Below are 21504 nucleotides of genomic sequence, written 5' to 3' on the forward strand. Positions count from 1 at the left end.
TATCTCTTTAAAAATCTCTTGATTTTCAGGGCTTTCCTGGTGGTCCAGTGGTAAAGAATTTGCCTGCCAATGCAGAAGACACAGGTTCAATTCCTGGTCCGAGAAGATCCCTCATGCTACGGAGCAACTAAGCCCGTGCATCACAACTACTGAGCCTGTTCTCTGGAGCGCATGCTCTGCAACAAGGAAGGCTACTATAATGAGAAGCCCACACACCGCAAGGAACAGTAGCCTCTGCTAACCACTGCTAGAGAAAGCCTGCATGCAGCAACGAAGACCCAGCAGAGACAAAAATAAATAAATAAATATTAAAAAAAAAAAAAAAAACAACCTCTTGATCTTCCCCTAAAGATCTAGCAATACTGGACCACATTCCCATGTGGCAACTGTCAGCTGAAGCAACCATAGAGCAACTCTATTGAAGTGGAATAAAGGAATTCCTGTCTGCCACAGTCCCCACCCCTCCCTAATGCCTTACTCCCAGCCTGCTTCACTTAATTTATCTTACATGCCTGACCTCTGCAGGCCTTTGCATCTGCAGCCAAGATAGAGAATTTAGAAATACAATGTAAGTATAGTCAGGAAAAAAAATAAAAATGCAAAGGTAGGTTGATGCAAGATAGCTGAGGGTCTTAAATGCCAAGGTAAGAAAATTGGATTTTACTTATTAGGCAAAACGATAGCTCTAAATAAGTTTTTGAAATGGGTACTGGCAAAATCAAACAGACAGCAGCAAAAGCCAGAAACTGTCCCTGCTTCCTCTGGTGCTGATTCCTTCTGGGAAGCTTCCTCTGACTTCCCAAAGCTGACCTAACCAAGTAAAGAGAGGCCCTGGAAAAGGTGCTGGGTGTAGGGACTGGAGGTGTGAGGGAAGACAGTCCAAATGGGGGAGAGGGTATTGAGGGACCAAGAAAGCCCTAAAGGGGCAACAAGGTGGGAGGCCTGCCTGGATCCTGAAGACCTGACGGTGGTTTCTGGGCAGCCCTCCCACACTATGCATGAAACCACTTGAACACAGACATGTGTCAGACTGGGCTTCCCTGGTGGCTCAGTTGGTACAGAACCTGCCTATGATACAGGAGATCTGGGTTTGATCCCTGGGTTGGGAAGAGCCCCTGGAGAAGAGAATGGCTACCCACTCTAGTATTCTTACCTAGAGGCCCCATGGACAGAGGAGCCTGGCAGGCTACAGTCCATGGGGTCACAAAGAGTCAGACAGGAGTGAGCAACTAACCCTTTCACTTTCGTGTGTCGGACAGTCTCTGCCTATACTTCACAGCCAAGTGTTTCTTTTTTCTATGTGTCTCCCTCATGAGCTGAGCATCCTGCAAGATCAGAGGCTATCTTAATCATCTTTGAAATTCCCTCCCAGTGATTCTCTATTTGGCTCTTTATCCTGGCATTCAATAGATACCCACTGTTCACAGAACTCTTCCTAGACCAGTGGCAAGGAGGTGACATAGAGGCTATGATGTAGAAGCTAAGAAAGCATTACTAAGGGATCAAATCTAAGTGTTGGCAGCAAGAAAGGAAAAGAAGTCCAGTGAGATATACAACAATAAGATGGAAAGAAAGGCGTCTGGGGCCACCAGGTGGCTTTGTCCGGCAAGATGTCAGAGAAGACTTATAGCAAACAGAAAGGTGAATTTCCCCATCCTCACACTGGCCATAAGGAGGACTGGCCTGGCAAGGGCTGGGGAAGGTTGAGTATGTTTTTAGACAGGAGGAGATAGAGTTTTACTGGAAAACAAAGGCAATGAGGATCAGGAGACATGGGACCAGAGCTGTAAATTTGGGAAGCAACCACATTGAAGTCACAGCTGATGCCAAGAAATGAACACTCTATTTCACTGTCATAAAATAATAAATCCCAAAACAAAATGATAAATCTACTAGAAGTTATGATCCTGTTTAATGCTTACTGGCAATGCAGTAGGGCTCTATCAGCACCACCTCACTTACACCTCACAATAACCCTGTCAGGAATGTACTAATATTCCCATTTGACAGATTAGGAAACCAAGGCTAAGGGACATTATTACTTTCCCAAGGTCAATAATGACACAGAAATAACAGAGTCAAGCCCAGGCTCATCGAAGACAAGTGCTCTGGTCCTCAAAGCTACCCTGCCTTGCTAAGAGCACAGGCAACAAGAAGGATTCTAGAAAATGTAACCGGGATCTGTTTCCCCCACAAATTGCTCTGAGGTTACTTATTCCTCTCCAAACAATTTTTCATAGAGGGATCTCAATGGACCAGAATTCCCAAGGAAAGGGAAATGCTGACATACTTGAGAACATGCTAACTGGACTATTTGAACTCCTCTTGGTTGGTCATCTTCCTAAAAGGTGAGTAAATGGAATGTAGTGAGATGAGGGACTCCTCTGGTGAGGGCTATGGAGCCCCTGAAGATAATCACAGAGAATGCTAATTCTCAATGTTCAGAACCTCAATGGAGCCAGAGCTGCAGTGGAGGCTGAAGCAAAAGCTACTGACCCCAGGGCTGCCCCCGATACTGTTTGTTGGACTAAACCTCTCATGCAAGTGTGTTTATCTCGTGATCAATACTCTTGGATCTCCCATAGCTCCTACGAGTGTACTAGGCCATAGAAATGAAATTCGAGGAGGCTCCATTTAAATTGATGTTCCAAAAAAATAAATAAATAAATAAATAAATAAATAAATTGATGTTCCATTATGTTTTTATTAAAATTGTGAAAACGTATTACCTCCTACTTACACCAGAGAATCCTTTACAAGAAGAACAATTACAGGACCATGTTTTCCCTTGCCTCATTGTTTCATTCAGAAACTCGATTAGGCACCTCTTCTTCTTTCCATATTCCAAGCTCCTTGGAAGTCATTATACAGAACAGGGTGTACAATATTTATCACACACTGTGAAAAAATTAGACTTAAAAGTCCGAAGGAACTCTGGACTATCCACAATTTCAGGTTTTACCATTTCTATCATAAAATGATAGCTTATTTATAACATGCTTAGTTTTGAAAAAATATTGTTCACAGTCTGTTTTTAAAGTTTAGGAAATTTCCACATCATTTAATGCAGAAATGGAGTTCATTAGCAAATATATTAATTCATGTTATTGATACAAATGAGCTATAATAAGATCTGCCTAATTATAATGGAATAGAACCAGACCAGCCAAAATTTAATAGCAGCAATGAGGTCAAAGTATATTGGGTGGTTGGTTGTCCAACAGCCGGTGGACAGCTGGAGTCCAAGTGTCCAAGAGGCAAGTAATAAGAATGTCACATTGGTAGCCTACTCACTCACTCTTACCCATCACCCTGTCTCCAGGTGGGAAGTGGGGTAGAAGCAGGGGTCCCAGCTCCCTTTGAGTTACATGTCAACATTCTCATTCACTAGCCCCCAAATCCTAAAAAGAGACATGTAAGGAACACTCAAAATTATAGATGGTCTTGAGAAAAAAACATGATGTATGAAACGAGTTGCCAGTCCAGGTTCGATGCACGATACTGGATGCTTGGGGCTGGTGCACTGGGACGACCCAGAGGGATGGAATGGGGAGGGAGGAAGGAGGAGGGTTCAGGATGGGGAACACATGTATACCTGTGGCGGATTCATTTTGATATTTGGCAAAACTAATACAATTATGTAAAGTTTAAAAATAAAATTAAAAAAAAATTTTTTAATAAAAAAATAAATAAATAAAATAAAATAAAATTCTTAAATATTTCATACATGGTAAAATGGGCATTTACTAAAAATATAAGGAGTTTTTACAAGAGCCTCACAGATAAGTAGAAAATTTTCAGAAGGAGTCATTTTTTCTGTGGATTGGATTTTTTGGCAATTCTTTTGTCAGGACATAGGTTCCTACAAAGAACTACATTAATAGGAAGTCCAGAAGTATGCTGTTTTCTTAAATGGAATTCCCTCACAGATGAGACAGTTGAAGTACAGGAGATGAAAGAAAACAAAAAGAGCTCTAAACCAAAAAAAAAAAAAAACTGCTTAGGTGACTCAGAGATGTCCTCCCTCCAGTACTGAGTATAAAGTTGTTAATTATTTGCTATTTTTACTATAAATATTTTTAAAGAGTTTGTACTGGACAGAGTGTGGGCAGTGGACACCGCCTGATTCTGGTGCAGAACCCATCCCCCATCCCATCCTCCCACAGAGTCAAATTTTGTTTGGGAATTTATCCCACCCACACACAGGCCCATGACTGAGGGCAGGCAGATCTAGTCCTCTCCCACCACCACCTGGGCAAGGATGGGTCTAAAGATGATCTTATCTCTTGCCAGGGATTGGCTGAAGGGTGGTCATGTGACCTAATCCCACCCAATGAGAGAGGCAGACCCTGCAAGGGAAAGTTTCAGCTTCTCAAGGGCATGCTTGAGGAAGGCACCTACGCTCCTTTCCCTCTGATCACTGTTGTGGCTCAGTGCAATTCCTGGACCATCTGGCTGCCACCACAGAGAGATTCTCCTAGGAAGGCAAATGGAAGGTCTTTCACAGTATCATTGAGCAGCTTAATCAACCAGTCCTCCCAACAGACTTTCCTGTTATGTGAAATAATATTGGGTTGGCCCAAAAGTTCATTGAGGTTTTTCGTAAGAGTGTTAATTTTCCTTATGGGTTCAGCCGGTTTGAGTTTGTTGAAACAGAAGCAACATTCAAGGGCTCATCACCTTCTGAGAAAACTGTGTGTCATACCCACCTCTTCTTCAGAGGTGAGTACATAGGTAAGAACCTGTCACATGGACTTACTTGGCAGAACCGTGGATAAGAATCCACCTGCTAATGCAGGGGACACAGGTTTGATCCCTGGTCCGGGAAGCTCCCACATGCTGCAGAGCAACTAAGCCTGCGCACCACTAGAGCCTGGGAGCCACGACTACTGAAGCCCATGCACCTAGAGCCTGTGCTCTGCAACAAGAGAAGCCACTGCAGTGAGAAGCCTGTGCGTGGCAACAAGCAGTAGCCGCCGCTCTCTGAAACTAGAGAAAAGCCTGCACAGCAACAAAGACCCATCACAGCCAAAAAGTATTCATAATGATAATTTTTTTAAGACCCTGTTACATGAGTTTCTGAGGGCTACTGTAACAAAAGGCCACAAACTAGGTGGCTTTAAAAAATAAAAAAAAAAAATAAATTTGTCCTCTTACAGTTTTAGAGCTAGAAACCTGAAATCAAGATTTTGGCAGGGCTGTGCTCTCTCTGAAGTCTCTAGGAGAAAATCTGTTATTCGCATTTTTCTTAGCCTCTGATGTTGCTGGCGATCCTTGGAGTTCCTTGACTTGTAGACACATGACTCTAATCTTTGCCTCTTACATATGTCCTGTGTGTCTCTTCTCCTCTGCTTACAAAGACACCAGTCACATTGAATTAGAAGCCCCAACCTAAGTGCATATGTGAAGTGAAGTCACTAAGTTGTGTCCGACTCTTTGTGAACCCATGGACTGTAGTGTGCCTCCATCCATGGGATTTTCCAGGCAAGAAGACTGGAGTGGGTTGCCATTTCCTTCTCCAGGAGATCTTCCCAACCCAGGGATTGAACCCGGGTCTCCCACATTGTAGGCAGATGCTTTACTGTCTGAGCCACCAGGGAAGTTAATGTGACCTCATCCTAACTTGGTTACATCTGTACACACCCTATTTTCAAATAAGGTCAATTCACACATACCAGAGGTTAAAGCTTCAATCTATCTTTGGAGAAACAAATTCAGTTCATAACACCCTGACATGGTGGCCACAGTCCACAGTTGACTAGACCCATGGCAATTTCACAAGAGTGACGTCCAACGGGAGTTGGATTACCTGGGCTCAAATCCCAGCTCTTACCACCCATGTGTTCTTTCTTTCTTACTTTTTAACTTGTTAAGAACTCTGTTTCCTCATCTGTAAAATGGAGGAAATAACAGCATCCATCTCATGGGATTGTTGTGAGGATTAAATGGGTACATACAGGAAAAGCACCTAGAACAGCACTTGGCACAGAAAGCTCCCATACGGTTTTCACCATTTACCCCTCCACGTTCATTGACAAGTGTCTTAAGAGACATCTCTACTCACAGTTCATTACTCCTTATTCAAGGCCCTGTACCTGGCTTCCCTCCCATCATCCACGGACATGGCTCCAGGGATGATACCAGGGTAGATGTTTAACTTTAACCTTCCTCAGTCTCCCCTTCTAGAAATTCTCTGGGCTTTTCAAGAAATGTGCTTCTCAGGTCTTCCTATTACTGATAATTTTTCTATCCCAGTTGTACTTCCCCCAAAGAGTACTGCTAGGTGAGCATGTTATGTTCCGCTAGGATCCTACTGTATCTGCAGGGAGTCCTTCATCCAGGAGGGAGGGACAGAGAGCCACACGCCCCAAGCTGCAGGCTTCAAGCTTCTGAGGAGGCCATGTGCTATGACAGGAGATTTTATTTCTGAGATGTCAGGCGACAGGGCAGCTGGTACACACAGAAGCCCTCAAAGCATAGCTAGCGTTCAGTAACACTAATTTGTTGTTATTTTACACATGTATGCATTAAATTGATAGGCAGATTCTTTACCACTGAGCCACCTGAGAATAGGGCTTCCCTGGTGTCTCAGACGGTAAAGAATCTGCCCGCAATGCGGAAGACCCAGGTTCAATCCCTGGGTCAGGAAGATCCTCTGGAGAAGGGATCAGCAACCCACTCCGGTATCCTTGCCTGGAGAATCCCCATGGACTAAAGAGCCTGGCGGGCTACAGTCCATGGGGTTGCAAAGAATCAGACACAACTGAGCAACTTTCACTACTATGCATTAAATTCCAGGAAACATACTATTTGCTATTGTGATATAAATTTTCTTTTTAAAATAAATGAAAATAAATCTTAAAAACTAAGTCAGTTTTTATATTAAGTACATAATAATATAGGTGATACACAAATGAAAGAGAAAGCAAATGATGGAGAGTTAGGGAAACCCATGTTTTTTAAATCTCTCTGGACCACATTAGCTCCAACCATCTCTATGCAAAAGTAATAATGATCCACAAGAGGGCGCCCTAGCAAGTTGAGTCCACAAGCAAATGCTCTGATCCTGAAAATAAATTCCAGTTTACATTTTCTACTCACTCCTTCCTTAGCCCCACACCCCAACCCTTTACAAGTAATAATTTTCATTAAAACATGACTCAGTTGCTCACCTATGGTGACCTGGCTGACACAACTGTAGTAGCTGCCGGTCGTTGCAGAGGAAAGGTTATAACTCCCACTGCTTATATCTTTGTCTGTTAAGAAAATAAAAGAGGAGGTTAATTACATTCTGATAAGTACCATAACCACAAAGTAGATATATGACTGCTGGTAAATAAACCAAATGTCTGTGTCCAGGAAACTCGTACTTATTCATTGGTTCATTCATTGCAGGAAGTGCTAGGGGCCAGGCATTTAGAACATTCTGACAAACAACCCAGATTGTCACATAGACAATTTCAGTTTGGTGTCACTGTTATTAAAATGGGAGGAGGGCACTGGGAGAGGACCGTATGACGAGGTGAAAAAACACCTAATCCAAACTAGAATGTATCAGGTAAGGCTTTGTGGAGGAAGTGACATCTGAACTAAAACCTAAGAGATGAATACCATCCATCTAGGCAAAAGGGGGCGGGGTGCATTGAGGGGAAAGACCCAGGCAGAGTGCTATAGAAACTCAGAAGTCTCAGCTTCGTGAGTTAGCAGCTAAACACAGTAAAAAAGAGATGAGCAGCGGCTGGACCACAAAGGGTCTTTATAAACCACATTAACAAATCTGGATGCTGCCAAGAGATCAGGATTCCATTTTCATTTCAGAAAGATCACTTTGAGGCAGCAAGGGGGACAGACATGAGGAGTGTGACAGGAGAGGCAGAAGGACTGCTTTATGAGGCCACTCAGTCATCCTGAGAAGAGGTAATGGTGGCCAAATCATGGCAGGACAGGCAATGGAGACAAAGAGTGAGTTCAATTCCCTTCCAGGCTCGAGTTCAGCCAGCTGCCATGCAGACTTCAGTACCGTGAGCAGACTGCGTTCCAGGCAGAGCAGCAGAGACACCAAACCTCCCGTTTACATGGCATCTTAGCATTTCCAGCCACCTTGTCTCCCGCACGAGGTGGAGCAGGGCAGATGTCACCCCATGTCTCTGATGGAAAAGCTGAAGCTCCAGGTGGCTGAGCACCTTTCCTGAGGTCACGCAACAGCATGTGGCAGAGCAGAGCTCCAACCGAGATCAGAACTGCTTTAAAATGTCTATGAAAAAGGCAGGGCATAAGTGACTTTAAAATATCTAAAACAGGGATTTCCCTGGTGGTCCAGTGGCCAGGACTCCATGATCCCAATGCAGGGGGTCTGGGTTCTATCCCTGGTCAGGGAACTAGATTTTACATGCCACAGCTAAAAAATCCCACATGCTGCCACTAAGACCCGGCACAGTCAAATTAAATGAATATTTTTTAAAAATATCAAAATAAATATTATTTAATATAACACATTACAGGTTAGAGACAAAAAGTTACTGTAAGAATGGTTGCAAAACTGACCTGAAGGAAATATACAAATATTATATGCCATGTGATACCAGGAAAACTCATTATGAAATTCTGATCTATAACGTTAAAAATTACAGGTCTGAAGGAGAGAAATAATTAAGAATTAGTCAAATGTACTCAAAGAGAAAGGGTTTTTAGAAACATGCGGAGTCATATTTTAAGAACAGTAATGCAGACTGTTAGAGAAGATGGCTTTGCAGATGAACACTCTCGGAGGAAAGACCCGCAGGTGCCTAGGCAGAGAGAGCAGGAAATGGGAGTCATCCGCAGGGGTATCTGGATGTGCTTGTGGTTTGAAAGCAATTGGAGAGTATTGACAAAAGCAGGTAGTGAGCCAGAGGCCAGAGAAGTAATGGGAGCCCCTAGAGGCCACATCAAGGTCACTGCAGGTCTACAAACAAGGAACTAAACAATTTTTAATGTGGAGAAAATAATTCAAGCAAGTTCATGCAACCAACTTCTTCTCTAAGAAACCTTCCCAGACCATCTCCCCTCTCTAGTGAGCTTCAGGGACAGTAGACACTCCAACAGTATTGCGCATGAGAGATTGTACTCTATTACGGGTACCCCTAGGGCTTCCCTAGTGGCACAGATGGTAAAGAATCCTCCTGCAATGAGGGAAACCTGGACTCGATCCCTGGGTTGGGAAGATCCCCTGGAGGAGGGCATGGTAACCCACTCCAGTATTCTTGCCTGGAGAATCCCCATGGACAGAGGAGCCTGGCGGGCCATAGTCCATGGGGTCGCAAAGTGTCCAACAAGACTCAACAGCTAAGAACAGAGCGGGTTTACCCCAAACCATGTGCTTGTCAAGAGCAGGTCCACGCATTATTCAATTTGTTATTTCCAGACCTTAGTGCTATGCCTGGAAAAGGTGAATCCTCAATATATGTTCATTGTTTGAAAGAAAGAATAAAGGAATGCATGAAATTAAAGGAAAAATACATGACCATTTCCCCTTCTTATGAACTGTAACTTCAACAGAGGTTCAAGGAGAAAGAGCACTCGGCTAAGAGTTAGCAGACCTGAGGTCTGAAGCCCCAGCTTTGCTGCACATGAACTCTGTGAACTTGGTCAAGCTCTTGACTTCTTTAGTCCTGATCTTCCCATCTGAAAATGGTGACAATAGCGCTTATCTCACTTTTCCTGGGCTAATAGGGTGGGGAGGTAGAAGAGGACGAGGTACGGTGAACAAAGATAAATCAGCCACGCAAAATGCATAGTTAGCAAGTCATTCTATATATATTTGTGGAATCAGCTGAATCAACAACACCCAGACCTAAAACATGTCAAACTACAACTACTCTAAAGTTGTCCTTCCTAATTTTTAAAAACCCTTCACTAATGATCTGCCCTTAAAATATTTTGGAAGTGAAAAGAGACAAGGTCAACGGCATCAAAGTGTGGGGAGAGGTGACAGGAGAGATTCAGTAGCCACAGAAATGATTATGAATGGTGAGAAGAGAAAAGGAATGAAAAAGAAAAGAACACTGAGAATTAGTAATCAACAAAGAAGCAGAATGTTTGAATTAGCAATGAATGCCTGGGAAGAGGCTGCGCATACATTTAAACAGGAAAAACTACTGAAATTTGAGTTGAATTTTAATGGTAAAACTAGGGCATAGTTTCGCAATATTTTGAAAAGACTCAAAGAGCAAAAGTAAGTACAAAGAACTATGGTAGTTTTGGTACAAAGTGACTCTGTAAAGATGTTTTCCTATATAAGAATTAAAACCAAAAAATGTGAGAGGGCTTAACTATCCATTTAATCTTTTAGGAACGAACTGCAGTTAAATAAAATCAAGTAACTAGTGGAAAAACTTGAGCCTATGAATGAGGTTAATGAACTCTGTGGGTTTTGGAGTCAGTAATCTACATTCGGAGAAGGCAATGGCACCCCACTCCAGTACTCTTGCCTGGAAAATCCCATGGATGGAGGAGCCTGGTAGGCTGCAGTCCATGGGGTCACTAAGAGTCGGACACAACTGAGTGACTTCACTTTCACTTTTCACTTTAATGCATTGGAGAAGGAAATGGCACCCCACTCCAGTGTTCTTGCCTGGAGAATCCCAGGGACAGAGGAGCCTAGTAGGAGGCCATCTCTGGGGTTGCACAGTCAGACACGACTGAAGTGACTTAGCAATCTACATTAGGGGCTTCCCTGGTGGCTCAGAGGTTAACGCCTCTGCTTGGAGAAGGAAATGGCAACCCACTCCAGTATTCTTGCCTGGAGAATCCCATTGACAGAGGAGCCTGGTGGGCTACAGTCCACGGGGTCACAAAGATTTGGACACGACTAAGCAACTTAACTGGAATGCAGGAGACCTGGGTTTGATCCCTGGGTCAGGAAGATCCCCTGGAGAAGGAAATGGCAACCCACTCCAGTACTCTTGCCTGGAGAATCCCATGGATGGAGGAGCCTGGTAGGCTACAGTCCATGGGGTTGCAAAGAGTCGGACACGACTGAGCGACTTCACTTCACTTTCACTTTCCATCCCTTGAGCACTCTGTCTCTCAGTGGGTTTGTTTCCATGTATGTACAATGGGAATAATAACAGCATTTACTTTATAAAATAATACATAGAAGGTGTACAATTAGTGTTAGCTTTTGGGCTTCCTTAGTGGTTCAGACAATAAGGAATCTGCCTATCAATGCAGAAGACCCAGGTTTGATCCTGGGGTCGGGAAGATCCCTTAGAAAAGTGCATGGCAACCCACTCAAGTATTCTTGCCTTGAGAATCCCTTGGACAGAGGAGCCTGTCAGGCTACAGTCCATGGGGTCACGACGAGTTGGACATGAAGGAGCAACTAACACTAACTATATTTAAAAAGAACAAAGGTACTTATAAAATGGAATACCATCCAGCAAAGGAAATGAATGAAGCAAAGCAATGCAAAATACTATCAACAGACCTCACAAACATAATGTTTAATGAAAGAAGCACATATATTATACCCAAATGATATATGACTCTATTTATGAAAATTTCAACAACAAAACTAAATTGAATTATTTATAGATGCATACATATATGGTAAAACTGTAAGGAAAAGTATCAAAATAATTAGCACAAAAATAATTAGTCAGCATGGTGATTCCATTTGGTAAGAAAGAAAACCCCTTGAATTGTGAGAAAGAACAGGGAATGCGGGTGTGTGCCACAGTGCTGGGAATGTCCTGTTCTTGACCTAGGTGGTGGTCACAAGGTATTCATTTTATAATTATTTGTTAAATTATCAATCTGTCTTGACCACCTGTCTGTATATACAATAGCTTTTTTACAAAAATAAAGAGGGACAGAAATTACAGTAGGGCAAGATGTAGAAATGCAAATTCTGTACAAAATGTCTAAGAAAATGAAATGGTGGTGGATTCATAAAACAGTAGTCATTGACTACATACTCCTTGTCAGGCACTGAGCTAAAAATTCATTACTTCATTTCCATCATTATTTCATTTGTGTTCCAAAAAGATTCCTTTAAGATAGGTATGATTATCCTACTATCAAGAAGCTCACAAAAGTAGAGAACTTGCCCAGAATCACACTTCAGGGAAGTCACAAAGCTGGAATTAAAACCTAGGTTTATTGGGCACATACCCTGAGAAAACCATAATTTGAAATTATAAGTCAGTTCAGTTCTATCACTCAGTCATGTCTGACTCTTTGCAACCCCATGGACTGCAGCACGCCAGGCTTCCCTGTCCATCATCAACTCCTGGAGTTCACTCAAACTAATGTCCACTGAGTCGGTGATGCCATCCAACCATCTCATCTTCTATCATCCCCTTCTCCTCCCACCTTCAATCTTTCCCAGCATCAGGATCTTTTCAAATGAGTCAGTTCTTTGCATTAGGTGGCCAAAGTATTGGAGTTTCAGCTCCAGCATCAGTCCTTCCAATGAATATTCAGGACTGATTTCTTTTAGGACTGACTGATTTGATCTTCTTGCAGTCCAAGGGACTCTCAAGAGTCTTCTCCAACACCACAGTTCAAAAGCATCAATTTTGGGGCACTCAGCTTTCTTTATAGTGCAACTCTCACATCCATACAGGACTACTGGAAAAACCATAGCTTTGACTAGACGGACCTTTGTTGGCAAAGTAATGTCTCTGCTTTTTAATATGCTGTCTAAGTTGGTCATAACTTTCCTTCCAAGGAGTGTTTTTGAATTTCATGGCTGCAGTCACCATCTGCAGTGATTTTGGAGCCCCCCAAAATAAAGTCTGTCACTGTTTCCATTGTTTTCCCATCTATTTGCCATGAAGTGATGGGACCAGATGCCATGATCTTCATTTTCTGAATGTTGAGTTTTAAGCCAAAATTTTCACTTTCACTTTCATCAAGAGGCTCTTTAGTTCTTCTTCGCTTTCTGCCATAAGGGTGGTGTCATCTGCATATCTGAGGTTATTGATATTTCTCCTGGCAATCTTAATTCCAGCTTCTGCTTCATCCAATCCAGCATTTCTCATCATGTACTCTGCATATAAGTTACATAAGCAGGGTGAAAATATACAGCCTTGACGTACTAATTTCCCGATTTGGAACCAGTCTGTTGTTCCACATCCAGTTCTAACTGTTGCTTCTTGACCTGAATACAGATTTCTCAGGAGGCAGGTCAGATGGTCTGGTATTCCCATCTCTTGAAGAATTTTCCAGAGTTTGTTGTGATCCACACAGTCAACAGCTTTGGTGTAGTCAATAAAGCAGAAGTAGATGTTTTTCTGAAATTCTGTTGCTTTTTTGATGATCCAATGGATGTTGGCAATTTGATCTCTGGTTCCTCTGCCTTTTGTAAATCCACCTTGAACATGTGGAAGTTCATGGTTCACATGCTGTTGAAGCCTGGCTTGGAGAATTTTGAGCATTACTTTGCTAGTGTGTGAGATGAGTGCAATTGTGCAGTAGTTTGAGTATTCTTTGGCATTGCCTTTCTTAAAGATTGGAAGATAAACTGGCCTTTTCCAGTCCTGTGGCCACTGCTGAGTTTTCCAAATTTGCTGGCATGTTGAGTGCAGCACTTTCACAGCATCATCTTTTAGGATTTGAAATAGTTCAACTAGAATTTCATCACCTCCACTAGCTTTGTTTGTCGTGATGCTTCTTCCTAAGGCCCACTTGACTTCACATTTCAGGATGTCTACCTCTACATGAGTGATCACATCATCGTGATTATCTGGGTCATGAAGATCTTTTTTCATATAGTTCTTCTGTGTATTCTTGCCACCTCTTCTTAATATCTTCTGCTTCTGTTAGGTCCAAACCATTTCTGTCCTTTATTGAGCCCATCTTTGCATGAAGAGTTCCCTTGGTATCTCTAATTTTCTTGAAGAGATCTCTAGTCTTTCCCATTCTATTGTTTTCCTCTCTTTCTTTGCACTGATCACTGAGAAAGGCTTTCTTATCTCTCCTTGCTGTACTTTGGAACTCTGCATTCAAATGGATATATCTTTCTTTTTCTCCTTTGCCTTTTGCTTCTCTTCTTTTCACAGCTATTCGTAAGGCCTCCTCAGACCTCCTCCTCAGACCTCAGTTTTGCCTTTGTGCATTTCTTGGGGATGGTCTTGATCCCTGTCTCCTGTACAATGTCACAAACCTCCATCCATAGTTCTTCAGGCACTCTAACAGATCTAATCCCTTGAATCTATTTGTCACTTCAACTGTATAATCGTAATGGATTTGATTTAGGGCATACCTGAATGGACTAGTGGTTTTCCCTACTTTCTTCAATTTAAGTTTCGATTTGGCAATAAGGAGTTCATGACCTCATCCATAGTTAGCTCCTGGTCTTCTTTTTGCTGACTGTAGAGAGCTTCTCCATTTTTCATCCCAATGTTCACTGAAGCACTATTTACAATAGCTAGGACACTGAAGCTACCTAAATGTCCCTCAACATAGGAATGGATAAAGAAGATGTGTACATATATTCAATGGAATATTACTCAGTCCTTAAAAGGAATGGAATAGTGTCATATGCAGAGATATGGATAGACCTAGAGACTGTCATCCAGGGTGAAGTCAGAAAGAGAAAAGTAAATATATAATATCATTTATACATGGAATCTAGAAAAATGGTACAGATGAACTTAGTGACAAAGCAGAAAGAGAGACAGAGATGTAAAGAAAAAACTTATGGATACCAAGGAGGGGAAGGGGAGGTGGGATGAACTGGGAGGTTGGGATTGACATATACACACTACTATGTATAAAATAGATAATTAATGAGAACCTACTGTATAGCACAGGGAACTCTGCTCAGTGCTCTGTGGTGGCCTAAATAGGAAGAAAATATAAAAAAGAATAGATAGATATACATAACTGATACACTTTGCTGTACAGCAGAATTTAACACAACACTGTAAAGCAACCTGATTTTGTTACAAGAACATACTGATCATAAGTATACACAAAATAATTTGAGGCAAATAAAGTTGGGTTAAGTTTTGTCATGCATTCCTGTTAAAGTGGCCTCTGAAGACAGGGTCCATGATTTGATGTCTATCTCGTTCTCTGTAGAATTTCATCAGATAAATGACTGTCAAACATGTAGCACCAGATACTCTAGGAGCCCACCTAACCCAGCTTACATTAATAATCTGTCCTCCTTCTGTCTTTGCCTCTGTTCTCAAATATTGGCTTAGTATAAGACAAACCTAGTGTTTTTTTAATTAACTTTTTATTGGAGACAGATGGTGAGTAAGAATGGGCAAGGGAAATTAACAAAAAAATTCAACTTAGAGGGAATAAATGAGAATTAAAGGATAGGAAAAAATAAGACAAAGAGAAAAATCTGGAGTAAAATGGTAGAATTAAGTTCAAATACACTAGTAATAACAATACATGTAAATGGTCTAAATTTTCTATTTAAGATATTGTGAAATGGATTTTGAAAACATACAAACAAAAATCAACAAAGTGCTATTTATAAGAGAAACACCTATAACAGAAGGACACAGAGATGTTGAACGTAAAAGATATAAAAAGATGCAACAAGCGTTCATCAAATAAAGCTAGAGGTACTATGTTAATTTTAGATGAAAAAGGTTTTAAGACAAAAAGCATTATTGAGCATAAAGAGGGGCAATAAATAATGATAAAAGGTTTAGGAAGGTTCAATAAAAGGTTCAATTCTTCAGGAAGATATTAAAAAGGCTACATCTGAGCTATTTAAGATAAAATAACCTCAAAATATATGAAGCAAAAATGAATAGAGCTACAAGGAGAAACTGACAAATCCATCATCAGAGGGGAAGGTTTTAACATACTTAATAACTGGTTGAGCAAGGAAAATTTTAGTGAAAATACAGAAAATGTGAGACTGCAAATCACTCGGGCATTTGTTAGAGTGACGAGCTTGATTTATAGCTCTGGGTGGGCCTGGAATTCTGCATATTTTTCAGCACTAATGATATACAATTGACAGTCGCATTTCTAATAGAGTCCCAGGTGACGCCAGTGCTACCAGTCTCCAAGCCCCGGTAAAATCCTCCCCTGGAATCCACAGTCCACAAAGTCTGGGAGAACGTCTCACCCACAAGAAAGGGAAGACATACTAAAAAAAAAAAAGAAAATATTTTCATTAAACCCTTAAAAACATATTAGAAATCTGCTGATACATATGGACAGATGAAACTCCAGAATTACCAAACTGATAATGACACATAACTATTGACATTATCAAAAAATTCACAATGTGTTTAATTACCACTCTACAGTAGTATACTAGAGATAACATTTCACTTTTAAAAATATATATTTATTATGTGGAGAGTGAGCTACAACTGCTTACCACATCTTTATTGTGTTTTTTTCTTTTTGTAAATCACTTAAAATTGTTTATAAAAGGCTCTAGAAAATCCACTGGTAAGAAAACAAAATATCAATCATGTAGGTGGGATGTGTCTATATGTGCATATGTATATTCCTTAGAAATACTGGTGTGATTTACTCTATGTCTGCTGTGTATTTTATAGGCTTACAGAAAAGTTTAATATTCAAGGCCAACCCCTTCCTCCTTGCTGCTATAGCCTGTATCTCATCCCCTAACCTCCCTGAGCCTCAAATTCTGGCTTTACATTGTGACTGAAATTCATTCATTTAAAAAACACTGAGTGCCTACCACAGAGTAGCTGCAGGCTGGCCCCAGTAGGAACTGGTGCCTTGGAAAGTCTCCCTACGGTGCTGATGAATTAATCAAAGTGTAGAGCGTGCTTCACTCCACAGAGCTTTCCCCACAACAATAAACGCACCAGAGCGCTGTGTACTATAATGCTCCAGGGCTTTCTAGGTTTTCATAACATTTTCGTCTTTGCTCTTTCATGTGACACTGCAGCAGCACCAAGAGACAGGCAGGGCAGGGACCAGATGTAATAGCAGTAAGTTCCCAACATACAAACGAGTTCTGTTCTAAGAGCGAGTTCAAAAGTCCCATTTGTTTTTAAGTCCAACAAAGTTAGCTGAGGTACCCAACTAACACAATCCTATATAGTATTGTGCTGTAATAGGTTTATAATACTTTTCACACAAATAATACATAAAAAACAAACACAACAAATAAAACATTTTTAGTCTTACAATACCGTACCTTGAAAAGTACAGTAGTACAGTACAATCCCTTGGACTGCAAGGAGATCCAACCAGTCCATCCTAAAGGAAATCAGTCCTGAATATTCACTGGAAAGACTGATGCTGAAGCTGAGACTCCAATACTTTGGCCACCTGATGTGAAGAACTGACTCATTGGAAAAGACCCTGATGCTGGAAAAGATTGAAAAGGAGAAGGGGACGACAGAGGATGAGATGGTTGGATGGCATCACCGACTCGATGGACAGGAGTTTGAGTAAGCTCCAGGAGTTGGTGATGGACAAGGAAGCCTGGTGTGCTGCAGTCCACGGGGTCACAAAGAGTCGGACACGACTGAGCAACTGAACTGAACTTGCAACAGCTGGCATACGGAGATCGGCACCAAGTGAACAGGCAAGAAGAGTACTGCCTGGAGGAGGCAGAGGGGGTGGGAGATGATAGAGCTGAGAGATCATCAGCAATAGGAGATGGAGCACAGGCTGCAGTTTCACTCGCACCTGACGTTGACGGAAAGCATGTTTGCATCTTTGAAAGTTTGCAGCTTGAAGGTTAGTATGTAGGGGACTTACTGTACTAGGAATGGTTCTCTCTGCATCTCCCACTGGACCTGAGCTAGACCCAAACCCCTGGAGGGCAAAGTCAATGCTTATTCACCTGTGTCCACAGTGCTTGGCTCTGCCTAATACATAAATAGCACAATAAATATTTGCCAAAGACTCTAGCAACCTTTCAAATACTTCAGTCACCATTCCTGCATTTTAAACATGGGGCCCGATATTCATTATCTCAGCTTCCCTTTGATTCCACTCTCACAGACACAGTGGCAAAAAGACTTTCCAGGAATCCTAATTAGAGAAAAGCCTTTCCTTTCCTTTTGTTTCCTCCTTGTACCTTTTTGATTCAGTGTTGAAAAGCCTACATTCTTTGTCATTTTTTCAAGAAGGTAAATATCCATACCTCATTATTCACAGAGAAAGCAATGGCAACCCACTCCAGTACTCTTGCCTGGAAATCTCATGGACGGAGAAGCCTGGTAGGCTGCAGTCCATGGGGTCGTGAAGAGTCGGACACAACTGAGCAACTTCACTTTCACTTTTCACTTTCATGCGTTGGAGAAGGAAATGGCAACCCACTCCAGTGTTCTTGCCTGGAGAATCCCAGGGACGGGGGAGCCTGGTGGGCTGCCGTCTCTGGGGTCGCACAGAGTTGGACACGACTGAAGCAACTTAGCAGCAGCAGCATTATTACAATGTAATAAGATTTATGAAAATGGTTTTTAATTTTGTTCTTACTTCCAGAACCCACAACAGTGCCTCACACATAGTGAGCACTCACAAAATATATGTTGAATTGTTTGTTCTAGAAACTTTGTTGGTAGCTATGAACAGTTTGTTTAGGACTAAGTTCGAATAGAAAAATCCACATGCCTATTACAGAGAACATCACGTTTTAAAGGAAAAGATTAAAGTGCTTCTTCACAGGATCAAAATAAAATTTTAATTTTGCCCCAGAAAAGAAATTTTTTAACTGTGAAGGGCTGAAGGTCAAAAACTAATCTGTGCAGGCTTCGCTGCAGCTTCTTAATCAAAAAGGATCCTAATCAATGTTGACCATAAATGACTGGATTGCATAATAACAAGCATGCCAGTTGGTGGAGGACAAGAACAAGAGACGCCTTCAAATAGCTCCTTAGATTTTTTTTGCAGCTAAAGCATGACTTCTAGCCTATTAGCACACTTCAGATTTCACCTCGTAGTGTGGATGCTTCTGCTCTGTTGTTCACTTCTATTTTCTGAAGGATAAAAGTTCTGTTGTGTACGTGTGTGCTCAGTTGTGTCCAACTCTTTGTGATCCCATGTACTGTAGCCTACCAGGCAACTCTCTCCATGGGATTCTCCAGGCAAGAATACTGCAGAGAGTTGCCATTTCCTACTCTAGGGGATCTTCCCGACCCAGGGATCAAACCTGTGTTTCCTGCATTGGCAGGTGGATTCCTTACTACTGTGCCACCTGGGAAGCCCAAAAGTTTTGTTACTTATTTTCAATAGGAAAATGAAGTCTTAAAAATGTATATGTGGTGTACTACCTTCTCCTATTGCCCATTCAGTCTTTTAGTTGATCAGACTGGCAAGAATTGTTCACCCAGTATGTGCCAGCTGCTGGGCTAGGCACCAGGGACTCACCTTGTGGTCCAGTGGCTAAAACTCTGCACTCCAATACAGGGGACAAGGGTTTGATCACTGGTCAGGGAATCAGGTCTCACATGCTGCAACTAAGTGTTCCAATGCTGCAACTAAAGATCTTGCATGCTGCAATGAAGTGCCAAAACTAAGACCCGGTGCAGCCAAATAAGTAAATAGTTTTTTAAAAAAAGTATTATAGGCACTTAAAAAAAAAAAGATGTAGTCCATGGCCTTTGGGACTTTACAACCCACAGAGAGAAGTCTTTGTTGCACCACAAAAAAAAAAAAAGTTGTTCGGGAGAAGAGTAACCTGAAAGGTCCTGAGACAGGAACACAGTAGGATGGGGAGGTCAAAGGTGAGGGGGAGTGAACCTCATAGAGGAGGAGGGGGTTGTGTTTCAGAGCAAGGGCCAAGTCCAGACACCTGAGAAAACCAGGTGCAATTGGCCACCTCCCTCCCTAAAAAGTTGGATGCTGAGACCAAGAGCAGCAGGAAAGGAGGATGGTCAGCTCCTGAACGGCCTCATTCGTCAACCTAGGGAAGTCAGACTTTGACCTGCAAGCAGAGGGGATCCCTTGGAGAGTTTTAAGCATAGAAATAATAGGATTCGATTTGCAACTGGGATCAAAGAGGCTTGGACTGAGGCAGAGATAGTTGGGAGGCTGCTACTACAGTCAAAATTGGCAGTGACCTCGACTAGGATAGGAACAGTGGGAAAGGAGAGGAAAAACCAGAGTATAAGAACTTTAAGGAAGAAGAATCAATGGGACTTAGTGGTTGAGAGTACATGGGCAGAGAGAGGCAGTTGACAGTAATAGCCATGCTTACTGAGTACTTACTATGTGTAGCTCATAAGCTCTTCCAAGTACTGTTGCATTTAAACCTCAGAGAGATCCCATTTTGCAGATAAGAAAATTGAGGCCTCAGAGGTAAAATTGTTTGCCTAAGGTCACTGTTAGTGTGTTCTGATAAGAGAGGATTCAAAGATGACTCCCAAGATTCCAGCCTAGGTACTAGATAGAGAATGCTGGCCCCTGCCAACCTCTCCTGTCTTGAATGTCATGCTCTACCAACACCAAGTTGCTCCCCTCACCTTTGTTCATTCTGTTGCCCCTCCCTGGAATACCCTTCTTCTCCCAGTTGGTATTTTAACATCATCTCCTCTGGGTAACTCTTTCCAACCTCTCCCTTACTCCCCACAGTGCCTCTCCTGAAACATCGCATCATAATTCTCTTTAGGAGTCTAGCTCCTCCAGCTGATGCTGCCATCCTGAGAGAAAGAATGAGATCTCATTTATTCTGGTATTCCAGGAGCCAGGCTAGAGCCTGGAACATAGTTTGAGCTCAGTAGCTGGACTAATTCTACAGAATACAGGTACAGGAGAGGAATTCTGTTTTGGACACAGTGAGTTTGCAATGCCAGAGAAGCATACATTTAAAGAAGTCAAGCAGACAGCTGGTTAGACAAGCATAGTACAAACAAGAAAAGAAACTCAAAGTTGGTGATTCCTATCTGGGAGTCACTGGATAAAGACAAGGGCTTCCCAGGTGGCGCAGTGGTAAAGAATCCACCTGCCAACACAGGAGACTCAAGAGATGCGAGCTGGATCCCTGGATCTGGAAGATCCCCTGGAATAGGAAATGGCAACCCAATCCAGTATTCTTCCCTGGAAAATTCCATGGATAGAAGAGCCCCTGGTGGGCTTTAGTCCACAGGGCTGCAAAGAGTCAGAGGTGACTGAACACGCATGCACCAATAAAGACAAAGTGCTAGGAAGGGACGTAGGTCCTAGGCTCTTGTCTTTTTGGCTTCCCTCCATTTCATGTTACATAGTTAGGCTTGGCTCTTAGTATGCCCCTCTCCTACCCTCTTCCAGTCAGAAGTTCTGAGCTTCTGGTCATCCACTGCCTTTGGCCTTTGCTCAAGCCCATTAACTCCTTGAGTTAATCCACAGAGCCATCCATACATGGTGAACATGTTCGTGAACAAGCACATTTTCTCTTCTTCCTAACTTCCCCAGCCTCAGGCTCCCCAGCCAAACTCTCCAGCCTGTATTTGGGCTCCCATTTATTAGATGAGATTAAGTAAATTCTTCAACCTATCTGGGACTGAATTTCTTCAAGTGGATACAGGGTTAATATTGGACTAGTTTCTTAAAGGTAGTGGTAAGATTTAAATGAGC

General features: G+C 42.1%; 1 protein-coding gene across 7 annotated transcripts in view; it reads right to left on the bottom strand.

Moving 5' to 3' along the window:
* Positions 1 to 21504, bottom strand: part of ANO4 (anoctamin 4) — a 428567-nt gene that overhangs the window by 403589 nt on the left and 3474 nt on the right. For all 7 annotated transcript variants that reach the window (XM_055575846.1, XM_055575864.1, XM_055575835.1 and 4 more), the window contains exon 2: positions 7173 to 7256. In XM_055575846.1, coding sequence (XP_055431821.1) covers positions 7173 to 7256 — 84 coding nt within the window. The remainder of the gene's footprint in view (positions 1 to 7172; positions 7257 to 21504) is intronic.

Source organism: Bubalus kerabau, chromosome 1 (genome assembly GCF_029407905.1).
Source record: "Bubalus kerabau isolate K-KA32 ecotype Philippines breed swamp buffalo chromosome 1, PCC_UOA_SB_1v2, whole genome shotgun sequence".
Lineage (NCBI taxonomy): Eukaryota > Metazoa > Chordata > Mammalia > Artiodactyla > Bovidae > Bubalus > Bubalus kerabau.